The 21,011-nt window shown below is 45.9% G+C and overlaps 1 protein-coding gene across 1 annotated transcript; it reads right to left on the bottom strand.

The window, feature by feature from the left end:
- Positions 1-16,448: 16,448 nt before the first annotated feature.
- Positions 16,449-17,251, bottom strand: LOC139811550 (putative nuclease HARBI1). The gene is made up of 2 exons (XM_071775814.1): positions 16,862-17,251; positions 16,449-16,787 (listed from the first exon to the last, which is right to left on the bottom strand). The coding sequence occupies exons 1-2, from the start codon at positions 17,249-17,251 to the stop codon at positions 16,449-16,451; spliced, it is 729 nt and encodes a 242-aa protein (XP_071631915.1).
- Between the last annotated feature and the right edge of the window lie 3,760 nt (positions 17,252-21,011).

Raw genomic sequence — 21,011 nt, forward strand, 5'->3', positions numbered from 1 at the left:
GAGTTCGGAAGCAATCGCCGGCCAGCGTGATCAACACGGCGAGATCGCTCATAAATTTTGTGTCGTGCGGAATCGAGCTGGCCCGGGTGCGCGTCGATGACGCACACGAATGTGCGGCGATTCGGTTCGTCGGCCTCGTGGCGTGAGTTCGTTGTGTGTTCGAAGTAAGGTACCGCGTTACCTTAATTATTTTTCGTGTTAATCTTTCGTGTGTTCGTCTGCGTTATTTGTTGCGTTGATCTGATCTTGAGTGCGTTCATCTACAGTATTAAATATTCGACATTCTTGCGTGCACCTATTCTAGTATTCTGGTGTGACTATCCGACATTTTCGCGTCCGGCTATTGCGTTATTTATGCGGCATTCGTGCGTCAGCATATTCGACATTTTTGCGGTAATTTATACAACGTCTTCGCGTTAATTCGTTGCCGCGGCGTCGATCCGCCGCCGATATGTCTCGTTGCCGCATGGTCTGATTCCGAATACGAGATGCTCGGACCAATTGGACCAACACCTACACTGATTGATATTCTGTTGCAAGTGCATTATACCTGACTAAATATATCATATGTTATCCTGTTATTATAATTTTGTGTGGTTAATTGCGTTACGCCTTCTCTTCGAATTCCCTCAAAGCGAACTACGCCCGGAAGTATCGTCGGGCGGGATATTGCGTTATATATAATAGTGTACGGTGGTGCGATCAATCGCACCTGGCGCCCAATTATTTGGCGTCTTAATTAGTCGCGCGTTCTGCCAATCCACGATAGCCCTCCTTCGGATTGCGAGACCGGGGGAAAAAGCGTCGCAACAGATAACATAATACATATTAATTAATACTTACGTTTATAAAATACTTATAATAATTTATAAAAATTTATAATAATTTATAACAATTTATAATAATTTGCAATAATTTATAATAATTTTATATTTGTTGGAATATACTAGGTAGATTTTCTATAATTTCTCTCTTTTACACTTGTATTAAATTTACTTTTACCTATTTACTTCCTTATGTATGTATTATTATCTTATCTTTCTTGCTAGCTGCTATTCTTTCTTATTTGACACCTCGTATACATGATCTGTATGCTCTAATAATGCGTCGCTGCGCAAGTCTGACAGCAGGGGCTATCATCGCTCATAGGTTAGAGTGCATTCCAAAACCTATCACGAAAACTCGGACAACTTTTCTGTCCACGACTGTACACCGTGCGGACTTTCCAGCAAACTTATCAGAACGTTGGTTTTACCGCAATTCGAAGGACCGCAAATGATCGCGCGTATAATAGTTGGCAGCATCGTACCATGTCTGCGCCTATCCGCGTTGCCCTCTATTGACCGTGATCTGTCGTCGCAATTCGTCACGCGAATCGCTAACGGTTGTCACACAAATTCATTTTTTTTCCTCACACTTTGTACGACTGAATCGAACTTTTGTTCGAACGTCTATTTATAGGTGCGCGGCACCGCGAATCGCTCAGTCGCAAAGATGTTCGTCCTGCTGTCGAGACCTTTGGACATTCGCGATTTTAGCGCCGAACAGTTGCAATTCGTGCCGAAAGCCGTTGTTGTATTGTAAGTGTGCGGTGATCACGTCTACTACGTGTGGGACAAGCTTCCGGAGCATATAAAGACGGATTTGGAGGTTCAGACCTATCGTCGCTGTGACGAACATTACAATCAACCGTGGCAGGAAACGCACATCGACGGTCCCGCCCCGTTGATTAAGAATTGCAGCGAATGTCAACGAAAAAAATAAAAACAGGTAGAGGTCTGTTTAATTGCGCGATAGGTGCACTTCCGTTCGAATTGCACATTCCCGGCTATCAGTATTGCGGTCCGGGTGCTCGTTTGCAAGAACGATTGGCTAGATTGGTGATCCGGGTGTAAATCCATTGGACGCGGCGTGTCGCGAGCACGACATAGACTATTCGCGTAACAAAGGCCTCACCGAGAGACACGCGGCGGACAAGACACTCGCCGAGAGAGCGCTGGGACGCGTCATCGCGAGAGATTCGACTCTCGGAGAGAGAGCTGCCGCTACAGCCGTCTAGGCGGTTATGAAGGCTAAGACGAAGCTTGGTTTGAAAACACAGAAAACACGAACGAGGAAATGGCCGACAAAGAAACGGATACTTCCAACAGCGAAACGAGGCGGTGTATTGCCGATTCTACCGTTGTTGGGAGTTCTCGGTTCTCTGGTCGGCGGAGCGGCCGGAATTACAACGGCGGTGAACGCTAGCAAAGCCGCGCTGCGTCAGCTGGAAGAGACGCAACTTCACAATCGCGCCATGGAAGGTCACGGACTTTATCTCGCTCCGTAAAAATATGGACAAGGACTGTATCTCGGCCCGCACAAACGCGGGCGAGGAATAGCGTTGAAGATTGAAAAAAAAAAACATCAAAAAAGTCGTTAAATATGCCCACGGGTGTTACGACTAACATACAATTGAGTAGTCGACTAGGCGAATGCGCGTACCGTTCTTCAGAGGTGTTTTCATGCGCGATTCGTTACCGATCGTCAATGGCGTACGTTGAAACGAGAGCGGTATCGTGAATTTGGACGATGCAGCGGGTCCCGGTACTCATTGGGTAGCGTACGCCAAGAGGGGAGATCGAGTCGTATATTTCGACAGTTTCGGCAATCTTCAACCACCGAAAGAACTGGTACGATATTTCGTACCGAACGTTACGAAAATCGAGTACAATCACACGTCTTATCAGCGATACAATCAGAGCATCTGTGGACAATTGTGCTTGCAATTTCTCCGGACGATCGACGACGATCGGCGCTAATTTAAAACCTGACGACGCGCCGTGTGGAGACTCAGTGTTCGTCGAACAGCTTCCGCCAACATGTCTATAACGTTCACGCTGACCGGGAAGAGCAGCATCCTCGCGGAGCACTATTTTCCCGCTGTGAATCTGAACGACGGTGACTGCGAGCTCGGTCTAACGTGTTTCAAGACTTATCACACAATTCCAAACGTGAATTCTTTGAATAATAAATTTTATTTTGACGAGGATGACACGGAAATTACGATTCCGGAGGGATCGTACGAGATACGGGCCATACACGAGTTTTTGAAACGTGAAATTTCACGGAAACGTCCGCGACGCTTGGTTCGTTCCAACGATGATCGTCGTACGTCGATCGCGAATATCGCGCGAGAGGAGACCGTTCGCGCGAACGGCTATGAAGACGAGGTCGCGGAATACTCGATAGTGCTTCGCGCAAATTACAATACGATGAAGAGCGAGATCAAGTGCGCTTTCAGAGTGAACTTTAACAAACCGAACAACGTCGGATCGCTGCTGGGATTCTCGTCGACGCGTATATTGCAGCCGGGACAGTGGCACAAATCGGATGCACCGATTAATATTATTAACGTAAACATCTGCGTGGAGTGTAACGTGACCGCGGGTGCGTACAGCAACGGCAAACGCGTTCATACAATACACGAATTTTCACCGAGCATACTAACGGGATATAAGATATCGGAAACGCCGGCGCAGATCATTTACCTGCCGATCATCGCGCGGAGCGTTACAAATCTAACGATACGCGTCGCTGATCAAGACAGACGATTGCTCGATTTTCGCGGAGAAGAGATCACCGTCAGATTGCACGCACGACGGCGAGAGCGATAACGCACCAGTGTATGCGACATATGAGATAGATGCTAGTGTTGAACGACTCGGAGCACGCGACAGATAACAGTAATATCTTTACGGCTGCGCTAATCGACGATATCGTCAAGTCGACATTCGGTGGCGTTAAACAAGAGACGAGAAAGAAGCTCAACGCGTCGAACGTTAAGTTTTTACAATCTTTGGGATTCGCGGTGCAAAACATCTGAACGATGACTGAAATTCTCAACATTGGAGGCGAGCGACTGACTTTGACTATAGCGACGAGATACGAATACCCATACAACAGCAGGATCTGTATACGTTGCCGTGCGAAAGTTTTCTCTACGTCGCGACGTTCGGGCACAACGACGAGATACGAATACCCATACAGCAGCAGGATTTGTATACGCTGCCGTGCGACAGTTTCCTGTACGTCGAGGGGCGACTCTACAACGACGGCGCGACGAAGGTGGAGCAATACGCGAAATTAGTCAACAACTGTGTCGCGTTTATGTTCGACGAAATTCGATACGAACTCGACAGCGTGGAGATCGATCGGTGTAGAAACGTCAGAATAACCAGCACGATAAAAAACTACGTGTCGCTGACCGCCGAACGAGCCAGAAGACTGCAGAACGCCGGATGGAGTTATCCGACAAGCGAATCGAATCTGAACAACGCGTTCCATCAATTCAACTTTTGCGTACCTTTGAATATTCTGTTGGGTTTCTGCGAGGACTATAGACGCGTAGTGATAAACGCGCGACACGAGCTTATCCTGATACGCACTCGTAGCGACCACAACTGCGTCGTAGATCCGAAGAAAACCGTGCCGAGAGATCCGGCAATGGCGTATGCCTCACGTGGCGTTAAACGACGTGACTAAATTATCGCTGTTGCGTTGGAGAGCAAACGATTTCTGAGCGCGGGTTTTCGCTCTTGGGGCCTGTACGAATTTCCCCTGCTGCAGAGCACGACCAAACATTCGTGGGCCGTGAAAGCCGCGCCACAATTGGAGAAGCCGCGATACGTCATATTCGCGCTGCAGACCGGACGGCGAAACGAATTCACGAAGAACGCCTCGAGGTTCGATCACTGCGCGCTCGCCAACGTGAAATTGTATCTCAACTCGGAATTCTATCCCTACGACGACGTGAACGTGGATTTCGAAAGCGACAAGTTCGCCGTGCTGTACGAAATTTCCAGGAGCGTACTACGGGGACAGTCACGACGACGCGCTCTTCTCCTTGCGCGAATTCGCGCGGGTAGCTTCGCTTGCGGTGATCGATTGTTCCCGTCAAAACGAATCGGTGAAGAGCGCCACCGTGGACGTGCGCATCAAATTGCGCAATTCGAAAACAAGGAAAACGTTCCGCCGAAAACTACCGCCTTTTGTCTCATTGTTCACGATCGCGTCATCGAGTACAGTCCGCTGACTAACATGGTGCGCAAAATTATCTAACGGAAAATGCGATTGTGGAGATACCTTATCCGGGAAACGGAAAATGCGATTGTGAGGATACCTCATCCGGGAAACGGAAAATGTGGTTATGGGGATGCTTTATTCCGGAAACGAGGAATATATAAATTTGCGGGTTTCTTCCATTGTTCCTCAGACTCTGTTAGGAACGAGCAACTTAAACGGACGTCTATTCTCTAATTTTTTTCCAACGCGCTAACACAATGGCAACAGCGGCAACGACGACGACGATCTTCGTCGACCTGCAGGGATTCACGGTAGGCGACAGATTCGTCGCGAAGGAGGTGGCCGTGCTGCGAAGCGAGACGCGCGTACTCGCGCATCACGTGTTTCGCGCGCCGATGAGTTGGAATCTGCTGACGAGCGCCGAGAAGACAAGGGCCAGCTGGCTGATGGCGAACCATCACGGCCTCCGTTGGGAGGACGGGGACACGGACTATCGCCTGGCGAAGACGATCATTCGACGCGCGGTGTGCGACAATCTGGAAGAAACGTGGGAAAAAGAAGAGACGCCTGGCGCGCGAATATACGTAAAAGGTCTCGAGAAGAAGAGGTGGCTGGAGGAGATTCTCGGCGACGTCGACGCGACGATCGAGACCGTCGACGCGGAGTACGACGACGTCGATCGGTTGGAGTTTCTTTGCGCCGATCGCGTGTTTCGCTGCCAACGTCACCAACGGTGCTGCGCCATGGAGAACGTGATGAAGTTGCGCGATTGGTGGATCGAGCGACGCGAATGTCTCGCCAGCATCGACTCCGCAAATTTAATGTAAAAAAAACATATTATATATATATTACTCGTTTAACATAATTACATTTTTTAATGTATTGATCATTTTTTTTATTGTATTACTCGTTTTTTATTTCACATATATTTGTCTATTTATATTGTATTTACTCGTTTATTTTACTCCATCATATACGTATATCGTTCTATCTATATTTTATTGAATAAAAATTGACGTAAAATCTATGAACAATGGTGTTCCTTTTTTCGCATACCTACCCCGTATTTATATACATACATTATAAGCTACCGAGTGCGTGAAAATGGCCGGTCGCGGAAGCGCGATAATGCCGAGTGCGTAATAATGGCCGGTCGCGAGAACACGATACCTCTTAACGGGATAAACGGAGAGAAAACGAGAGCGCGAGACGGGAGGGAGCGATAGCGTCGAACGCGAGACGGATGGGAGCGATAGCGCGAACGAGCGAACGAGAACGCTGAGACGCTCCAGCGCGAGGCGTAGATAGGAACGTGAGTGAGCGATAACGCCAAGCGTCAGATTGAGTGAGGTAGGGAGCGGTAAAGGAAACGCGATATCGATAACGCAATAATGCAATTTGAAATTTGCATAATACAAATTGCTGAAAGAGAGAAGATCGCTATTACGATAATTGCATTTAAACACGCGTTGTGTAAATGGGAAAAAGCAACATTTTAAAACACTATTTCGTGAAGGCAAGCAGTATCCAAACTTGTTAATTTTAGTCCTTTTAACGATGTTATCGCTTAAACTCAACTAATTGATTTGCAGCGCCGACCTTATGGAAAGCAATTCTATTGGTTTTCAATTTTCACAAAAATGTTTATCTTAAAAGAGTGCAATAATTTGAAGAATATTATTTAAAGTATTCGAAAATCTTTAATTCTACACTTTCTTTTGTAATAAAATAATGTTATACTTATAAAATATTAAAGATATTTGGGTGATCTTTATAATAAATTTTCGTGGAATGAAGATTATTTTTTATAATATATTTTTCATATTTATTGTTTATCACGGGCGGGGGCGGTTCGCGCTCTGACAGGTGCGCTGAAAGGATCGTGGGATCGCAATGGGTCGAGTGACAGTTCACACAATATCTCAAACAGCGCTTTATTTTACGCAAAAGTATCTCGAACAGCGCGATTTTACACAAACAGTATCTCGAACAGCGCGTTATTTTACACACCCAGTATCTCGAACCTCGCTTTATTTTACACAAAGTATCTCGAGTTTCGCTGCGTTTGACAAAGGTCTTCCTCGTAACACATTCGACCGCGCCGAATCAAGCGCGCGCCAGCGGCAATCGGACGCGTCACGAGCGTAACGACGAAAGGCCTGACTCGACCCGGCACACCACCTTTTAAGCGCGAAACGGCAGCGCCGGCGCCGCGGCCGCGAGAGGATCGCGACGACGAACGGCCGACGACGATTTCGCACCTTGGTGCGATTACGAACAGTCCAACACGGCGCACCTCGCCCGGCGAGAATAGTCACGACGAAGGGCTTCGAGCCCGTTCGGATGTGGAGCGCGTGCAAGAGCGAACGGCCACACGTGGCGCACTTCGCGAAAGATCGACGGACGGCCAATATGGCGCACTCTCCGCGGTGAGACTCTTCAAACCGCCAAACATGGCGTACAGCGAGAGATCACGTGTACAGGTGCGACCGACCGCACGTGGCGCACTTTGCGCTGGATCGACGGAACGGCCAATATGGCGCACTTCCCGTAGCGATTCACTCCGCCCGGCCAAACATGGCGAACCTTATACCGCGAGCGATATGACGACGCAAGGGCTTCGGACCCCTTTTGCACGCTGATCGGTTGCAGATGCGAACAGCCGCACTCGGTACACTTCGCGCCGGGCTGACTAACGGCCAATATGGCGCACTTCGAAGCGAACGGCACGGACGACCCGCGGCCGCGTGGCGCGTGTCGACCGTCGTCTCGTTGCGACGGGCGGCTCAGCGGCGGATTCCGCTGGCCGCGGTTATCGTCCCGACCAGCCAAAATGTGGCGGACGCGGCACACGGCTCGCTAGCACGCGAACCGACAACGATGCACCAATCCAGCAGAGCCCCGAGCGCCTTCCTTGCGCGGAAATCTCGCTGATCGCGAAAAGTCGAATCCTCGGAAACGAAAACTCAGGAATATAAGCTGAACTCTGAGCTCCCGCGGACGGACATCTTGACAACACGAAAACGGAGATCTTGACAACGCGAGACGGAAATCTTGACGACACGAGACGGAAACCTTGACGACGCGAAGCGGAATTCTTGACGACGCGAGACGGAGACCTTGACGACGCGATACGGAAATTTTGACGACGCGAAGCGGAATTGAGTCGAGCGCGAACGGACAGTTTGATCTCGAACGAAGCTCAAGTCCGAAGCCGCTCTCGGCGGTTGCCTCTTTCGCCTCAGCGAACACTCGAGAACTTTCACGTTCACTTGCACGGTTTTCGCGGCTGTGCGTTCAGCGACTCGGAAAAGAGACTTCTGCCGCCGCGTGTACGCAACTCCAACGGCCGCGATCACATCGATAGATCCGCGCCACGGGATCGAAAGCTCGCGTCGCCGAGCGCGCCACCCGGCGGGGCAGTGCCTCGCGAGTAAAGCTCCCAGAATCGGAGCGACAAATCGCGACTGATCAGTGCCGGCTCACTCGAGCCGAAACATTTATACATTTATTATATTTGATTAATTATATATTTGATATACATATTTATTACATTTTTCATATTTATTAAAATTTTTTAAAAATATATTGTATTTCACACTTTTTTTCACTTCTGGGAGGACCAACATACGGGGACATCGTCATTGATGGTTATTACTCCTTCTTGGCTGTTTGGGTTCGGGCGATCCCCCTCGTCGTCATCGTCATCTCTCTCGCGACGACCTACCTCCTCGTTCGAGTCCAGCCGCGCGATGTCCCTATGCATCTCACGAAGTTTCGTAACGAATAATCTGATTTGGTTACGAGACTTTTTGGCTAAGGAAGTAATGATGGCCCTACACAAAAAAAACAAATACAATTAATAAATATAAATCCAAATAAATATAAATATAAATAAATGTATGATTAGTTTATTGCCTTTTTCCGTAGGGTTTACAAGGCGTTTTTGTGAGGGACGTACCCAAACCTCTTACAACACATCCCCGTATTACCTGGTCATTTGCGACCTCACAATTATTATTTTCCCTCTCCCTCCCCGTATCCCTCTTCGCCCCTCTTTCTCTTCCTCTGCTTCCTCCGAGTTGTGTTCTTTTGCCTCCCTCCCTCCTGTCACGGCTCTTCCCTACTTGGCCTACTCTCTTTTCCTCTTATCCTTCTTTTCCTCGTCAGAGGTCAGAGGAGCTTCTCCTTCATCCCTCTGGTGATCTCATCCTCCTCTCTTCCTTCCATTCTTTCCCCCTCTATTTCCATCATCCATTCCTCACCTCCCCCTTCCTCATCTAGCACCCACCCTACCGCTTCCTGCCAACTTCCACTTCCTGATTTCCATCTTCTACATTCTTCCCATACATGCTCCCACGTTTCCTCTCTATATTCTCTCTCTGGGCGTCTGTGAGTACTGATTTACGTGTATTAGCTCGCTCTGTATTTTGTGGCTTGTTTCTGCTGTTTGCCGCCCTGCGGGGCCTCTTTTTCTAGTGCCTGGCCTTTCAAAGCTATCTCTGCTTGCTTTTTTACTTCAGGATGGGTCCTGGATTTTTGCTACATTGAGGTACTTGCAATTTTCTTATCGGTTTGAGCTGTGGAAGTTGCTAGAACTCATCGTGGCTTCGGCAACACGAAGATGTCGGAGAGGGGCGCAGGTGCGTCTGGTGTGAAGGAAGGCGGTGTGTCATCGGGCGAAAGCGTAAACAAAGAGGGAACTAGAAAGGCGTGTTTCTGCGTCTAGGCTGCTGGTGCTTGACAGATCGTGCGCTTTAAATGCGTCTAAGATTAGTGCGTTGCAACAGTCTATTAATGGACATAACGATAATGTCAGTAAAATATTGTTAGCCAACAAAGAGTCATTGGACAAGAGAACACAGATTGAATCTGCGTTTAGGGCGTGTAAAGAGGCTTTCCTCGAAATTTCAACCGCGTATTTAACTTTGCTTGAGAGTATAATGTCGGTTCCCGCGGTGACGGACGAAATGAAAATCCTTATCTGCGGTGCTGTTATTGAGGCCTGCGACTTTCTGCTGGCACGCACCTCTGTATGTGGGAGCGGCGTTGAATCTCGTGAGTCTTTGTCTCAAAAGGCTTGTGCAGTTCCTAGTTATGCTTCCGCGCTAAGCATGGGGCAATCCAAAGTACGCGTGGCTCGCGGTCCTACGTTGGAGGTTGCGAACACCACCAATTTAATTATAACGCCAGAGGAGAAGAATGTTAGGCTTACATCTGCTCGCGATACAAAAAACGCTGTCCAGAAAATTCTGAAATTGTCGGATTTTAATCTTAGGGTGAAAAGAATATCAACAGTGAGAAACAATGGTGTCAGGATTGAGGCGCACACAGTGGACCTAGATAGGATGAAAAACTCAAGGGTCCTAGAAAAAATCGGACTAAAACTGGAGCAAAAAAAGCAAGATCAACCCAAGGCTACTGGTGCAGGGTGTTCCCCGTAGGCTATCGAGGGACGATCTAAAATCGGAGATTATTGCATTAAACTTGAAGGACATGTTACAAGCAGATACATCGCAGGTCAAGATAGTCCACATTTATCCGGCAAAAGAGAATCGTGCTACCACGAGTTGCGTGGTCGAGGTATCGCCAAATATCTGTACAGTGCTGCTCAAGGAGAAGCATGTCTTCGTGAGCTACCATGCATGTAGAGTGTCGGATCATGTGAGAGTGCTGCAATGCTTCAAATGTCTTGCTTTTGGGCACTTTGCGAAAGGCTGTAGATTTGTATCACTCTGTGGTCACTGTGCTGGAGCGCATGAAACGAAGAATTGCACGAGGAGAAACGCAGCGCCGGTGTGTGGCAACTGCAAAAAGTGGATGACTTATGAAGATCCATCATATTCGGCTTTAGACAGCAAATGCTGTCCTATTTTACGCAGTCGCTATTAGCCCACCTTGATGAATTTAGATCTTTTTTTGAAAGTTCGGGTTACCATATCATCTGTATATCTGAGACCTGGTTAAGACCATCCATTCCGGACCATATGGTATCTCTACGTGGATACTACATCGTGAGGCAGGATCGTATAGGCAAGGCGGGTGGCGGCGTTGCCTTCTATCTATGTGACCAATTAAGAGCTAGGACGCTGAGGCACTCGGAGGATGTATACTGTCGTAGACCGGAATACTTGGTGGCTGAGATATCGACGGACTGGAGTCCCAAGTTCCTTCTAGTGGTCGTGTATCGGCCTCCACACTGCGGCTATCTATCGGAGGTTTTCAACATCGTTGCTGATTTATCTGCTCTTTATAATCACGCGATCGTTCTTGGAGACTTTAATGCTGACCTAAATTCTTGGTCTTACGATTCCGAATCTATCAGGTCTTTTGTTGACACTATGCATTTTTCCTTGATGCCATATGAGCCCACTTACCACACGCGCGTGTCTTCTACGTGGCTGGACTTATATATTATAGATGATGCGGATAAACTAATCTCTTACGGTCAACAGGATGTTAACTTCCTTTCGGCTCATGACATGGTGTATATTGAGTATGGTCTTAGAATTAGTCGTTTCCAGGAGCGGAGCGTTGAAGTTAGGGTGTGACCGGAACAACGAATGAACGTGCAAAAATCAAAATTATAGCCACTTACTACTTGGGCTGAAATTACGGTCGCCACTGTATTTTCTGGCATCAATACAGAAAGCCTGGTAATTGCGAGGCCTCGATCCTTCCTTACAGCAAGATGGCCGCCGTGTATTACGCCGCGGACGTGTTGAATCCTGTCCGGCCACGCCCTGGTTAAGCGAACGTACTCTACGGTGGATAGGATATGCGCGGGCTCTCGAATAAACACTTCACTGTTTATTATAAACAATAACAAATTTATTATCCTCGATATACAGTACTCGTTGCGATCGCGGACGTGTTCGCTCGTGCGTCGAGCTTTCGTAACCGCCGATCGTGTTACGACGGGATCGGATGTTAAATGCGTAAAGGCCTAACGTTTCAGCGCGCTCCGATTATATCCCGAATATGTTGGTTGATCGCAATTGTCGTATGCGTAAACGGGATAAGCCCCACGGTATCGAGTTTTCTCGCGTAACCGTACAACGTGTTAACGCCTCGATATTTTACGAAAGACTGTCCGTATATTTGTGAGTAATTATTCGCACTTATCGTAGGCGATAACGGGATATGCCCCACAGAATCGAGTTTTCTCGCGCAACCGAATAACGTGTTCACGCCTCGATATCCTTCGATGGACTGTCCGTATATTTGTTAGTAATTATTTGCACTTATCGTAGGCAATAACGGAATAAGCCCCACAGAATCGAGTTTTCTCGCGCAACCGAATAACGTGTTCACGCCTCGATATCCGTCGATGGACTGTCCGGGAGGAACGGGTCGCGTTCTCCCACTTTGGCGCTTGCGCGCTGCGATGGTCGGTGCTTTCGTGTCGCCGATTGGCTGAGAGCGACACGATCCCTCGCTTCATGGACGAATCAAAGCTCATTGAGCCGGTTTGCTGGCTCAGTTCTCAGAGATTACGAGATACTGCATTTTGATTGGATGGCGGACATGGGCTCTCGCTTTGTCGCTTCGCGATGCGGCAACCAATGCCAGCCGTCGCAATTCGCACGATGTGCAAATACGCGGCAAGTCACTCGGACCGTTGCCGAGTGACCGTGTGTGGTCATTGCGACGTTCCCCGTTAATGCCAGGTAAGTATATATTACTAGAATCAATTTTATTAATTCTCCTTTTCTTTCAGGTACCGGGTCTTCGTGGGATCGTCTCGTCCAATTAATGGACTGGAAATCATCGTCGGTAAGTATCCGAACGGTAAGTGTAATCGTAAGTAACGCATAGAGTAAAATAATATAAAATTAATTGTTTCGACAGGGAAAAGCATAAAAATAAGTTATACAATGCAAATCTCGCGTAACGGAACGAATCTCGCTGTTTCAAGCCACGCTCGCTTTTCATTGGTCGTTCGCATGCTATCGCGGTAACAAGTCGCGCTCCGCGCTCTCATTGGCCGAAGGCCTTGCAAAGTCGCAGATAAATCTGAAAATGTGTAAAATAATATTAAATTGCCAGAAATCAATCCCATTGGCTCTCAAACTGTCTAATACATCCGAAACTATCGAATCTCTGGAAAATAATAAAATTTCGCGCAAAATTGACCTGGTCGCTCGCCATTGGTCGTCGCGCGTCGACATTCTGTCTGAACTGTCAAAACGTTTAAAAATATGAATAATCACACGTAAAATATATTGTTCGGACTCCATTGGTCCTCACTTGTGCTCACGGGCACTCGTAATCGCAATGCATGCATAACTCTCTATCTCTCCTCTAGATCCAATCGTGGATCGATCTCGAGACTAAGGGTGCAGTCCCATTAAGCACGGATCGGAATGACGGATCGGATTCGTGTATATTTCCTCAATTCTGGACGGATCGGGCGGGTGTTTCTGCCCGCGCAAGGTTTTAAACGCCGTTGTATTGGAAAAATATCATCTCCGAATTGTTCCAATTCACGTGGTGTGCGTGCTGTGCATTTTAAAAGGATTTTGTACGTTATAACAACAAGCTAAAATTCTACAAGATGAGTACCAACAATCATGAAAAAGGGCCGGTAATAATAATTTTAAATATAGGTTATATGATTATAGTTTTGTTTGTTTACCAAAGAAAACCTGAAATTGACACCTCTATTGACAAAATCTGTGGACATGTCGACAAACCACATGGTAGTAATACTTTTTTTATATTATTGAACGCATATATGTGGATTTTTTTCACAATGTGGTTTTACCACATTGTTTTTCCATATGGTTTTCACCGCATGATTTTCAGCACATAGATATTTTCAATACGAACAACATATCAAATATTATGCGATTCATGTAGTTACATGTGTTTATATTTACAGGCTGTAAAATGCGGTTACTGTGGGCAGATAATGTACGGATCCTGTGCAGAGATTCAAGCCCATAAGTGCTTCAAAAGCTGTGATGAAAGTATTCATGTCCTCGTTGTCGACGAGAAGGGGCGTGCTACAATGAGTAATTTTATTTGCAAGCAAATATCTTTCAACATTTGTTTGCAAAAATTAAATATATTTAATAAGTATACAATTTATGTCTAAACAGGATTGAAGGAAGTAGGAGAAAGTACGCAGAGAGACGCACTACCATCAAAGAGTAGCAATGAGTCTACTTCATACTCGGCAGACATCATGGACGAGATGCTCATCGATGCCGTAGAGCAGATACCAGGTCTATGGAATCAAAAGTTGCCAGTTCAAAAGCGAAGCTCCTGTGTACGAGGAGAATTGTGGGGTGAAGTCTTTAATAATCTTGGTAATATAAATAATCATTTTACTTTGTTTTATATACTCATAAATGTATATTTAATCTGCACTCGCAAATGGGCTAATGTACGTTTGTATTCGTGTAAGCGAGCTGTAGCGGGATTCTATAACTCCGACAGTTTTAGTATTATATATGCGCAGGTATTACATATGTTAAAAAACTGCGCAATGATATCGAAACTCGTTAAGGATTTACAGAATCCCGCCTCTGAATTCGTAATTTAAACTAGGGATTTTCAGGTTTTAAAGATGTAGCGTGGATAAAATCTCGATGGACATACTTGAGAGACTGCTATTCAAAAGCTCGTAAAAAAATGAAAGGTTACGTACGCAGCGGATCGGGTGCGGAAGCGGGACATCCGCAGAAAAGTACATTCCGCTTCTATTCAAGGATGCAATTTCTAGACGAGGCTGCACAAGAAACCCCGTACGTAATAACTTGTCTTATATGGAGGGGTAAAAGCTATAGTGGTGTAAGTTAAAATTTGTTAAATATTGACTTGTGTGCATAGATGCAATTTATATATTGCACAGATTGCATCTAGGTACACAAATCAATATTTTACAAATTTTATTTACACTACTTGCACTATGGCTTTTACCCCTCCATATATAGGCTTTAATATATAAAAAAGTACACTTTTTTACATATCTTTGCTGTTCAATTTTAGTACAACAAGCTCTCTACCACAGAACATATGTCGTGATGAAGATAATGCACGGATCCTGAACGATTTGGAATTCGAGGAATGTAATGTGTATTCTCCAATAACTTGTAGCACGCCAGACAATCCTGAAAGAGCAGGAAGTTCGGCTAATTGTAGACCACGAAAAAAAAAAGTGAGCTAATTTTGAATAATTGATAATCGACACACGTCTCATAGATTTTCATAATTAATTGATACATTTTCATATTATAATTGTGTTACTTTTTTCATGGACAATCAGCTTTGTTTAACAATGTATGAAAATGTAGGAAAATTCATTACTTTGAATGCATTAAATGGAATTTTTTGTGTTACAGGAAAACAGCAACACGATCCCGATGTGCAGGCACTGCATAACAACATATTGCAGCAGTTACTTCGCGAAAATGCGCCGAAGAAGGATGCAGTGGACAATTTCCTGGAGCAGTTGGGAGATATCCTGCGTAGATTGAGTTATCTTCGAAGAAGGCAAATGCAAGTAGAGCTGCTGCGTCTCGTTCACAGGGCAGAAGACGAAGAATTAGCGGAGGCGGAACATCAAAGGCGATAAATTTTTCGTATTATTATTCTATTATATTTTGTACTATTATCATTACCTTTTTATCTTTCTACCAATACATTATACATTACATAATAAATAAATAAAACATTTATTTCTATTTCAATAAAACCTGATGAGTAGTTCATATTGGAGTCTAAAAAAATGAATGTTTTGTTGTTACATTATATATATGTGTATGTAAAGTTCAAAACATACGAGTCCTTATTTCGTGTTCGGGGGCAATCGCCGGCCAGCGTGGTCGACCGGCGAGATCGTCCATAACTTTTGCGTCGTGCGGAATCGAGGTGGCCCGGGTGCGCGTTGAAGGAGCAACCGAAGGTGCGGCGAGTCGGTTCGTCGGCCTCGTGGCGTGAGTTCGTTGAGTTCGAAGCCAGGTACCGCGATACCTGAATCGTAATTGTTTTATGTTAAGCTTTCGTGTGTTCGTCTGCGTTTATCTGTTGCGTTGATCTAACTTCGCGTGCGTTAATCTGCAGTGTAATATTCGACATTACCGCGTGCACTTATTGCGTTATTTATGCGGCATTCGTGCGTCAGCCTATCCGACATTTTTGCGGTAATACGAGAGGCTCAGACCGATTATACCTACACCTATTGATATTACCTGACTAAATATATCATATGTTATTATTATTTATTCTCTTGTGTGTGAGTGATTGCGTGACGCCTCTCTCCGAATTCCCTGAAAGAGCCCTACGCCCTGAGGTATTGCCGGGAATATCGCGTTGGACATATTAGTGTACGGTGGTGCGATCCGTCGCACCTGGCGCCCAATCTTTTGGTGTCGGAATTAGTTGTGCGTGCTGCCAATCCACGATAGCCCTCCACCGGATTGCGAGACCGGGGGAAAAAGCGTCGCAGATGTTAGCGGAAATGCTTCGTCTCCTACTAGGACGTATGGAAATTTGAATCCGCTATTATCCAAATGCCTGTCCGAAGGCAGTTGAAGTGATTTCGTATCCAATAGGCGAGCAAGGTCACTGCTAGCAAATACACCCGCATCGCTACGCTTTCCTTCCGCTCCGATGTCCACGATGCTGAAGCAACAATTTGCATCACTCACAGCAAGTAGATTGATGCTGTGGTTACCTTTGTAATTATAGCAGGACGAGCCACTATTCAGTGGTGCCTACAATTAACAAGAATACAATAATGTCAGATTTATTAAAAAATGTATGAAAAATGATTGTATCAGATACGTACCTGAATGATAATGTGCTTTCCATCTATAGATCCAATGCAGTTTGGAAATTGACAGATTTTCTGAAACTCGTCAGCAACCTGTTGCCAATTGTCAGCGGTGGGTTGCAGAAAAACTTTATCTTTCAAGACCTCCCACAATGCAGTGCAAGTCTCCCTTACGATTTTGGATGCTGTATTGCATGCAATACGAAATGCATACGAATGAGATGCTAAACTGTCACCAGATGCTAACCAGCGCAAAGTCAGCTGCAATCTTGTACGAGCTGAAATTGGGATTCGACAAACTTCTTCTTTCTGAATCCGTGGTCCAACTAACGTTAGCAGTTCTTCAAATACTTCCGGAGTCATTCTGAAGTAATTGAAGAACTTTTCACGATCAGTTATTTGCATCTCAACGACTAAATTGTCACTTACACCTTGTAAATGCCTCATTTCGTGCGTAAACATTGGTCGTACCCAGAATTTCCGTTTTTTTCTCATATTTTCCAGCTTTTGCAATAAAACAATGTAACCTAAATATAGCTTTCGCACTCTGTTGAACACCGGTACAGCATGCCAAGTTGGTAAATTGTTCGCCGTTCGCAGTATTTTTAACATAACTAATAAGACTGTTTTTTCATCCATCGTTATGTGTTTTAAAATGTTATTTTCACACAGCCACGTTAAAGTTTTTCTTCTTTTTCAATCTAGCCTTTTCAACTAGTAGTGCCTCCAGCAAGCCAAAATCCAGATATGGAACGATGTCTAGATATATATAAAATAGATGTAAAAATGAAAAGATTGTCCAAACAATACAACTTCGCTAAAAACACGTATATAGTTAAAATAACAAACCAGAGAGCACGTGCGCACTCCAACGTAAGTTAAAACTGTCTAATATTACAAAGTATTGTTTACGTTTTTTTTTGACATTTTCTCTCTCAACTCAATCACGCATGTCCGTTCCGTTCCGTAAAAAGTTTCTCTACCAGTCCCATGTAGCAAAAACGGAACGGAATCTGGTTACAAAATATATTTTACTCCTACAATTCAGTATTTCAGAGTACTCACAACAATGTTATCGGCAAGATAATTGCACAAATAATGTATGTTTATTGCTTCAGTCGCATCAAAATAACAAAATATCGACGAATAAGGCACATTTACCTGCGACCGAAGCGACGTTCCGATCCGTTTTTGCTACATGGGACTGGTAGAGAAAACTGTTACGGAACGGAACTGGAACGGACCGCTCAATTCTAGTCAATTCTAGTGAGAAATCCGATCCGTCATTCCGTGCTTAATGGGACTGCACCCTAAGCAGTAGGATATAAAGGGTGTAAAGGGTGAAAATCATTCCGACGGTCTGCACGTCTGGGAAATTAATTATGACAGGAACGAAAATAATGAGGGCGACCACTAGGTATTCTTTAAGCTTCATGTTTGCAAATGTCAATGTTCTCTTTGGTAAAAAGTAAGGCTGTGCCCTTGCAACGTGCGAATACGCTAGTAGTAGAATACAAATTATAGAAATCGCAAACAATATGAAAATGAAGGATAATACTAAAATCCTGAATTTATCTGAATCTATGGCCTATGATTGGCTCTTCTTTCGTGACTCTAATCGGATCTTTACTTTTTGCTCTCCAGGATATCTGGGATTGGTGGGATTTGGTTTTCGGGTTAACTATCGTACTACTTATACTTTTCTCATGACAATGGGTTGTCTTTAATATTATTTCGCGTCTCTTACGCTCGCTACATGCATCACCATAAGTTTCTCGACGCCTTGCGTTCGCTCGATAAAAATAAAACAAGAATAAAAATACTATAGAGAAAACTATCTCTGAGACACTCTATTTGAGGAATAAAAACTATTATATCTTTATAAAATTAACAATAAAAAATAAAAGAAATATCTTTGGCCTCTTTGGCTCGCAACACTATTCAAACGTAATCTTATCAAAGAAAGTTTGTCGCGCACGGTTCAACTGGTCCGTGGCCTCTGATTGGTCCGCGGAGGTCGGATCTTCCGCTGTGTCCTCCGTCGCTGCCGATTGGCTGCTCGTCACTCCGTGTGCCTCTCCGTGTCCAGCGGGCTGTTCTGACTCGTATGCATCGCCTCGGCCACCGCTTCAGGAATCGACTGGATAATCTGTTCGCTCGAGATGCTCTCGAAGCTACAGTCATCGAGTGTCTCGTCTCTATTGTCCGCGTCTTTGGTCTCGTTCGCCGGCTCCGCCATGCCCAGGTTCGGCGCTGCTGTTGTCGTCCCTCCTATTGGCTGGCAGGCTTCGCTATACTGAACAGATTTCGACGATGGAACGGGGACTTGATCACCCGGTTCCAAGGGACTTCCGTTCTTTTGATTCTGAGCGTTTCCTCGAGGAGCTTGGTACCTGTAATTGGAGTGCCTTATTTGATGTAAATGATGTCAACGAGAAGGTCGGGATTCTGAATGAGTATCTGCTTGAATGTTTCAACAGGCATGCGCCTATACGGAGGATTAGTCCGAAGCACCTACCGGTGCAGCCGGAGGCTAGAACGAGCCCAGCCGCCCTCTGCATGCCGCCGCTATTGCCAACGCCAGTGGCGCTTCTAAGCAAAATGGCGAGGATGGAAGACGGGGTGCCCACAGTGGTGCTCAGACGGCACGAGATTCGATTGGAGGTGCAGCATACCGCGATGTGTATGAGATTCACGGAGCTGCCCGAAGACCCGATCCGAGATGGCGCCAGCGACGAGGAGGTTATCACCGGCGACATCGTACGGAAGGGGCCCCACGTTTAACGGGAAACACAACGCCGCTAAGATAGTTAGCGCGATGTTGCGCAATCCATAGGATTAAGTTTATAGTCAGCGCCATATTGCGCACATAGTATTATCTGGTTAAGCGCCATATTGCGCAATAATAGTTATTTTTTGTATCAAAGTTTACGCGCCATATTGCGCAAGAGTTTAAGTTTTGGAGATTTACGCGCCATATTGCGCATAGGATAAGCGAGATGCATTTATTTTGTGAAGAATAAAGAAATATTTTCAAACACTACCTCTTTCAATTCCCCACTGAGCGAACGATAGAATAAGACGTAAATACGCGACTTAGAGGTTATAACAGTACTCTAGGGACTCGGAGGATGGGATTCCCAAAAGTGGAAATTCACTTTTAACAGAAGCCCCAGCGCCAGCCAGGGAAGATGATTCCGCGATTGGTTCCGCGATAGCGCGCGTAGATCAAAAGTTATGCGCGAAATTCGAAATGACTTTGTAGCCGGACGGAGGATTGACATTAACCACACGCCCTCAATATCATCAATTATCACGGTTGCCACTCGATTTTAACCTCGGCCTATCGAGAAAGATACTTGAATGAGAACCAACCTTTCGCTGACTTCGCTAATTCCCCTCTCTACGACTCTGTTTCAGCTTCCATTTGTCTTCGGATCGACGCTGGACTTGTTGAACCGCTCTGCGCAAGGGACTTTCTTCGCTTCTGCTGGACAGCCGCTGTGCGTTCGCCGATGGAGGATTTCGGACGGCCGACAGGTGAGATTACGAATGGGATAGGTAAGTCTTTGCAGGTTGTCTTCACCGAATAATCGTCACACGTAATTCATAACAAGAGGTAAAATATAATTTATTTATTTGCTTTCAGTTACGTTACATGGACTCGCGGGATTACGCACCGTTGAGCGGGATCGTTCTCGCTCTCGTTCGCCGTTCGCGTACGCACTGAGGATAAGTTACGCCGATGCCCCTGTCTACAGGGAGCCAACACTTTACGCTTAGTTGGAGTAGAGACGAGTTCCTCGATACGACCGTTCGCATCGAGAGCCGAGAGACGAATCCTCGATTCCTCGGCTCGGCTGCCCTACCTCGATCAAGTGGGGATGCCCCCACTTTGCGCATCTGCCGAACACCTGTGCCTTTCGCTAGCAGCTGTGTTAGCAGTCCCATGAATAGCCCCTTTGTTCTCGGTTGCGCATATGCCGAACACCTGTGGCTTTCGCCCGCAGCCGCGTCAACACTTTCGCGTTTCTTTTGCTCATGCTTGAGTAGCCCCTTTGTTCCTGGCCGCACATCTGCCGAACACCTGTGGCTCTCGCTTCGCAGTCGCGCAAACACTTCCGCATTCCATTCGCTTTCGCATTTCGCCCAGTTCGCGCAAACA

This window comes from Temnothorax longispinosus, chromosome 4 (genome assembly GCF_030848805.1).
Source record: "Temnothorax longispinosus isolate EJ_2023e chromosome 4, Tlon_JGU_v1, whole genome shotgun sequence".
Taxonomy (NCBI): Eukaryota; Metazoa; Arthropoda; class Insecta; order Hymenoptera; family Formicidae; genus Temnothorax; species Temnothorax longispinosus.

What these genes read in the sequence shown, in the direction of transcription:
- LOC139811550 (XM_071775814.1), bottom strand. Translation starts at nt 17,251, where the DNA reads ATGCAAATAACTGATCGTGAAAAGTTCTTCAATTACTTCAGAATGACT. An exon ending in GAAAGCACATTATCATTCAG is followed by an intron (nt 16,788 to 16,861) that starts GTACGTATCTGA and finishes TGTTAATTGTAG; the next exon opens with GCACCACTGAATAGTGGCTC.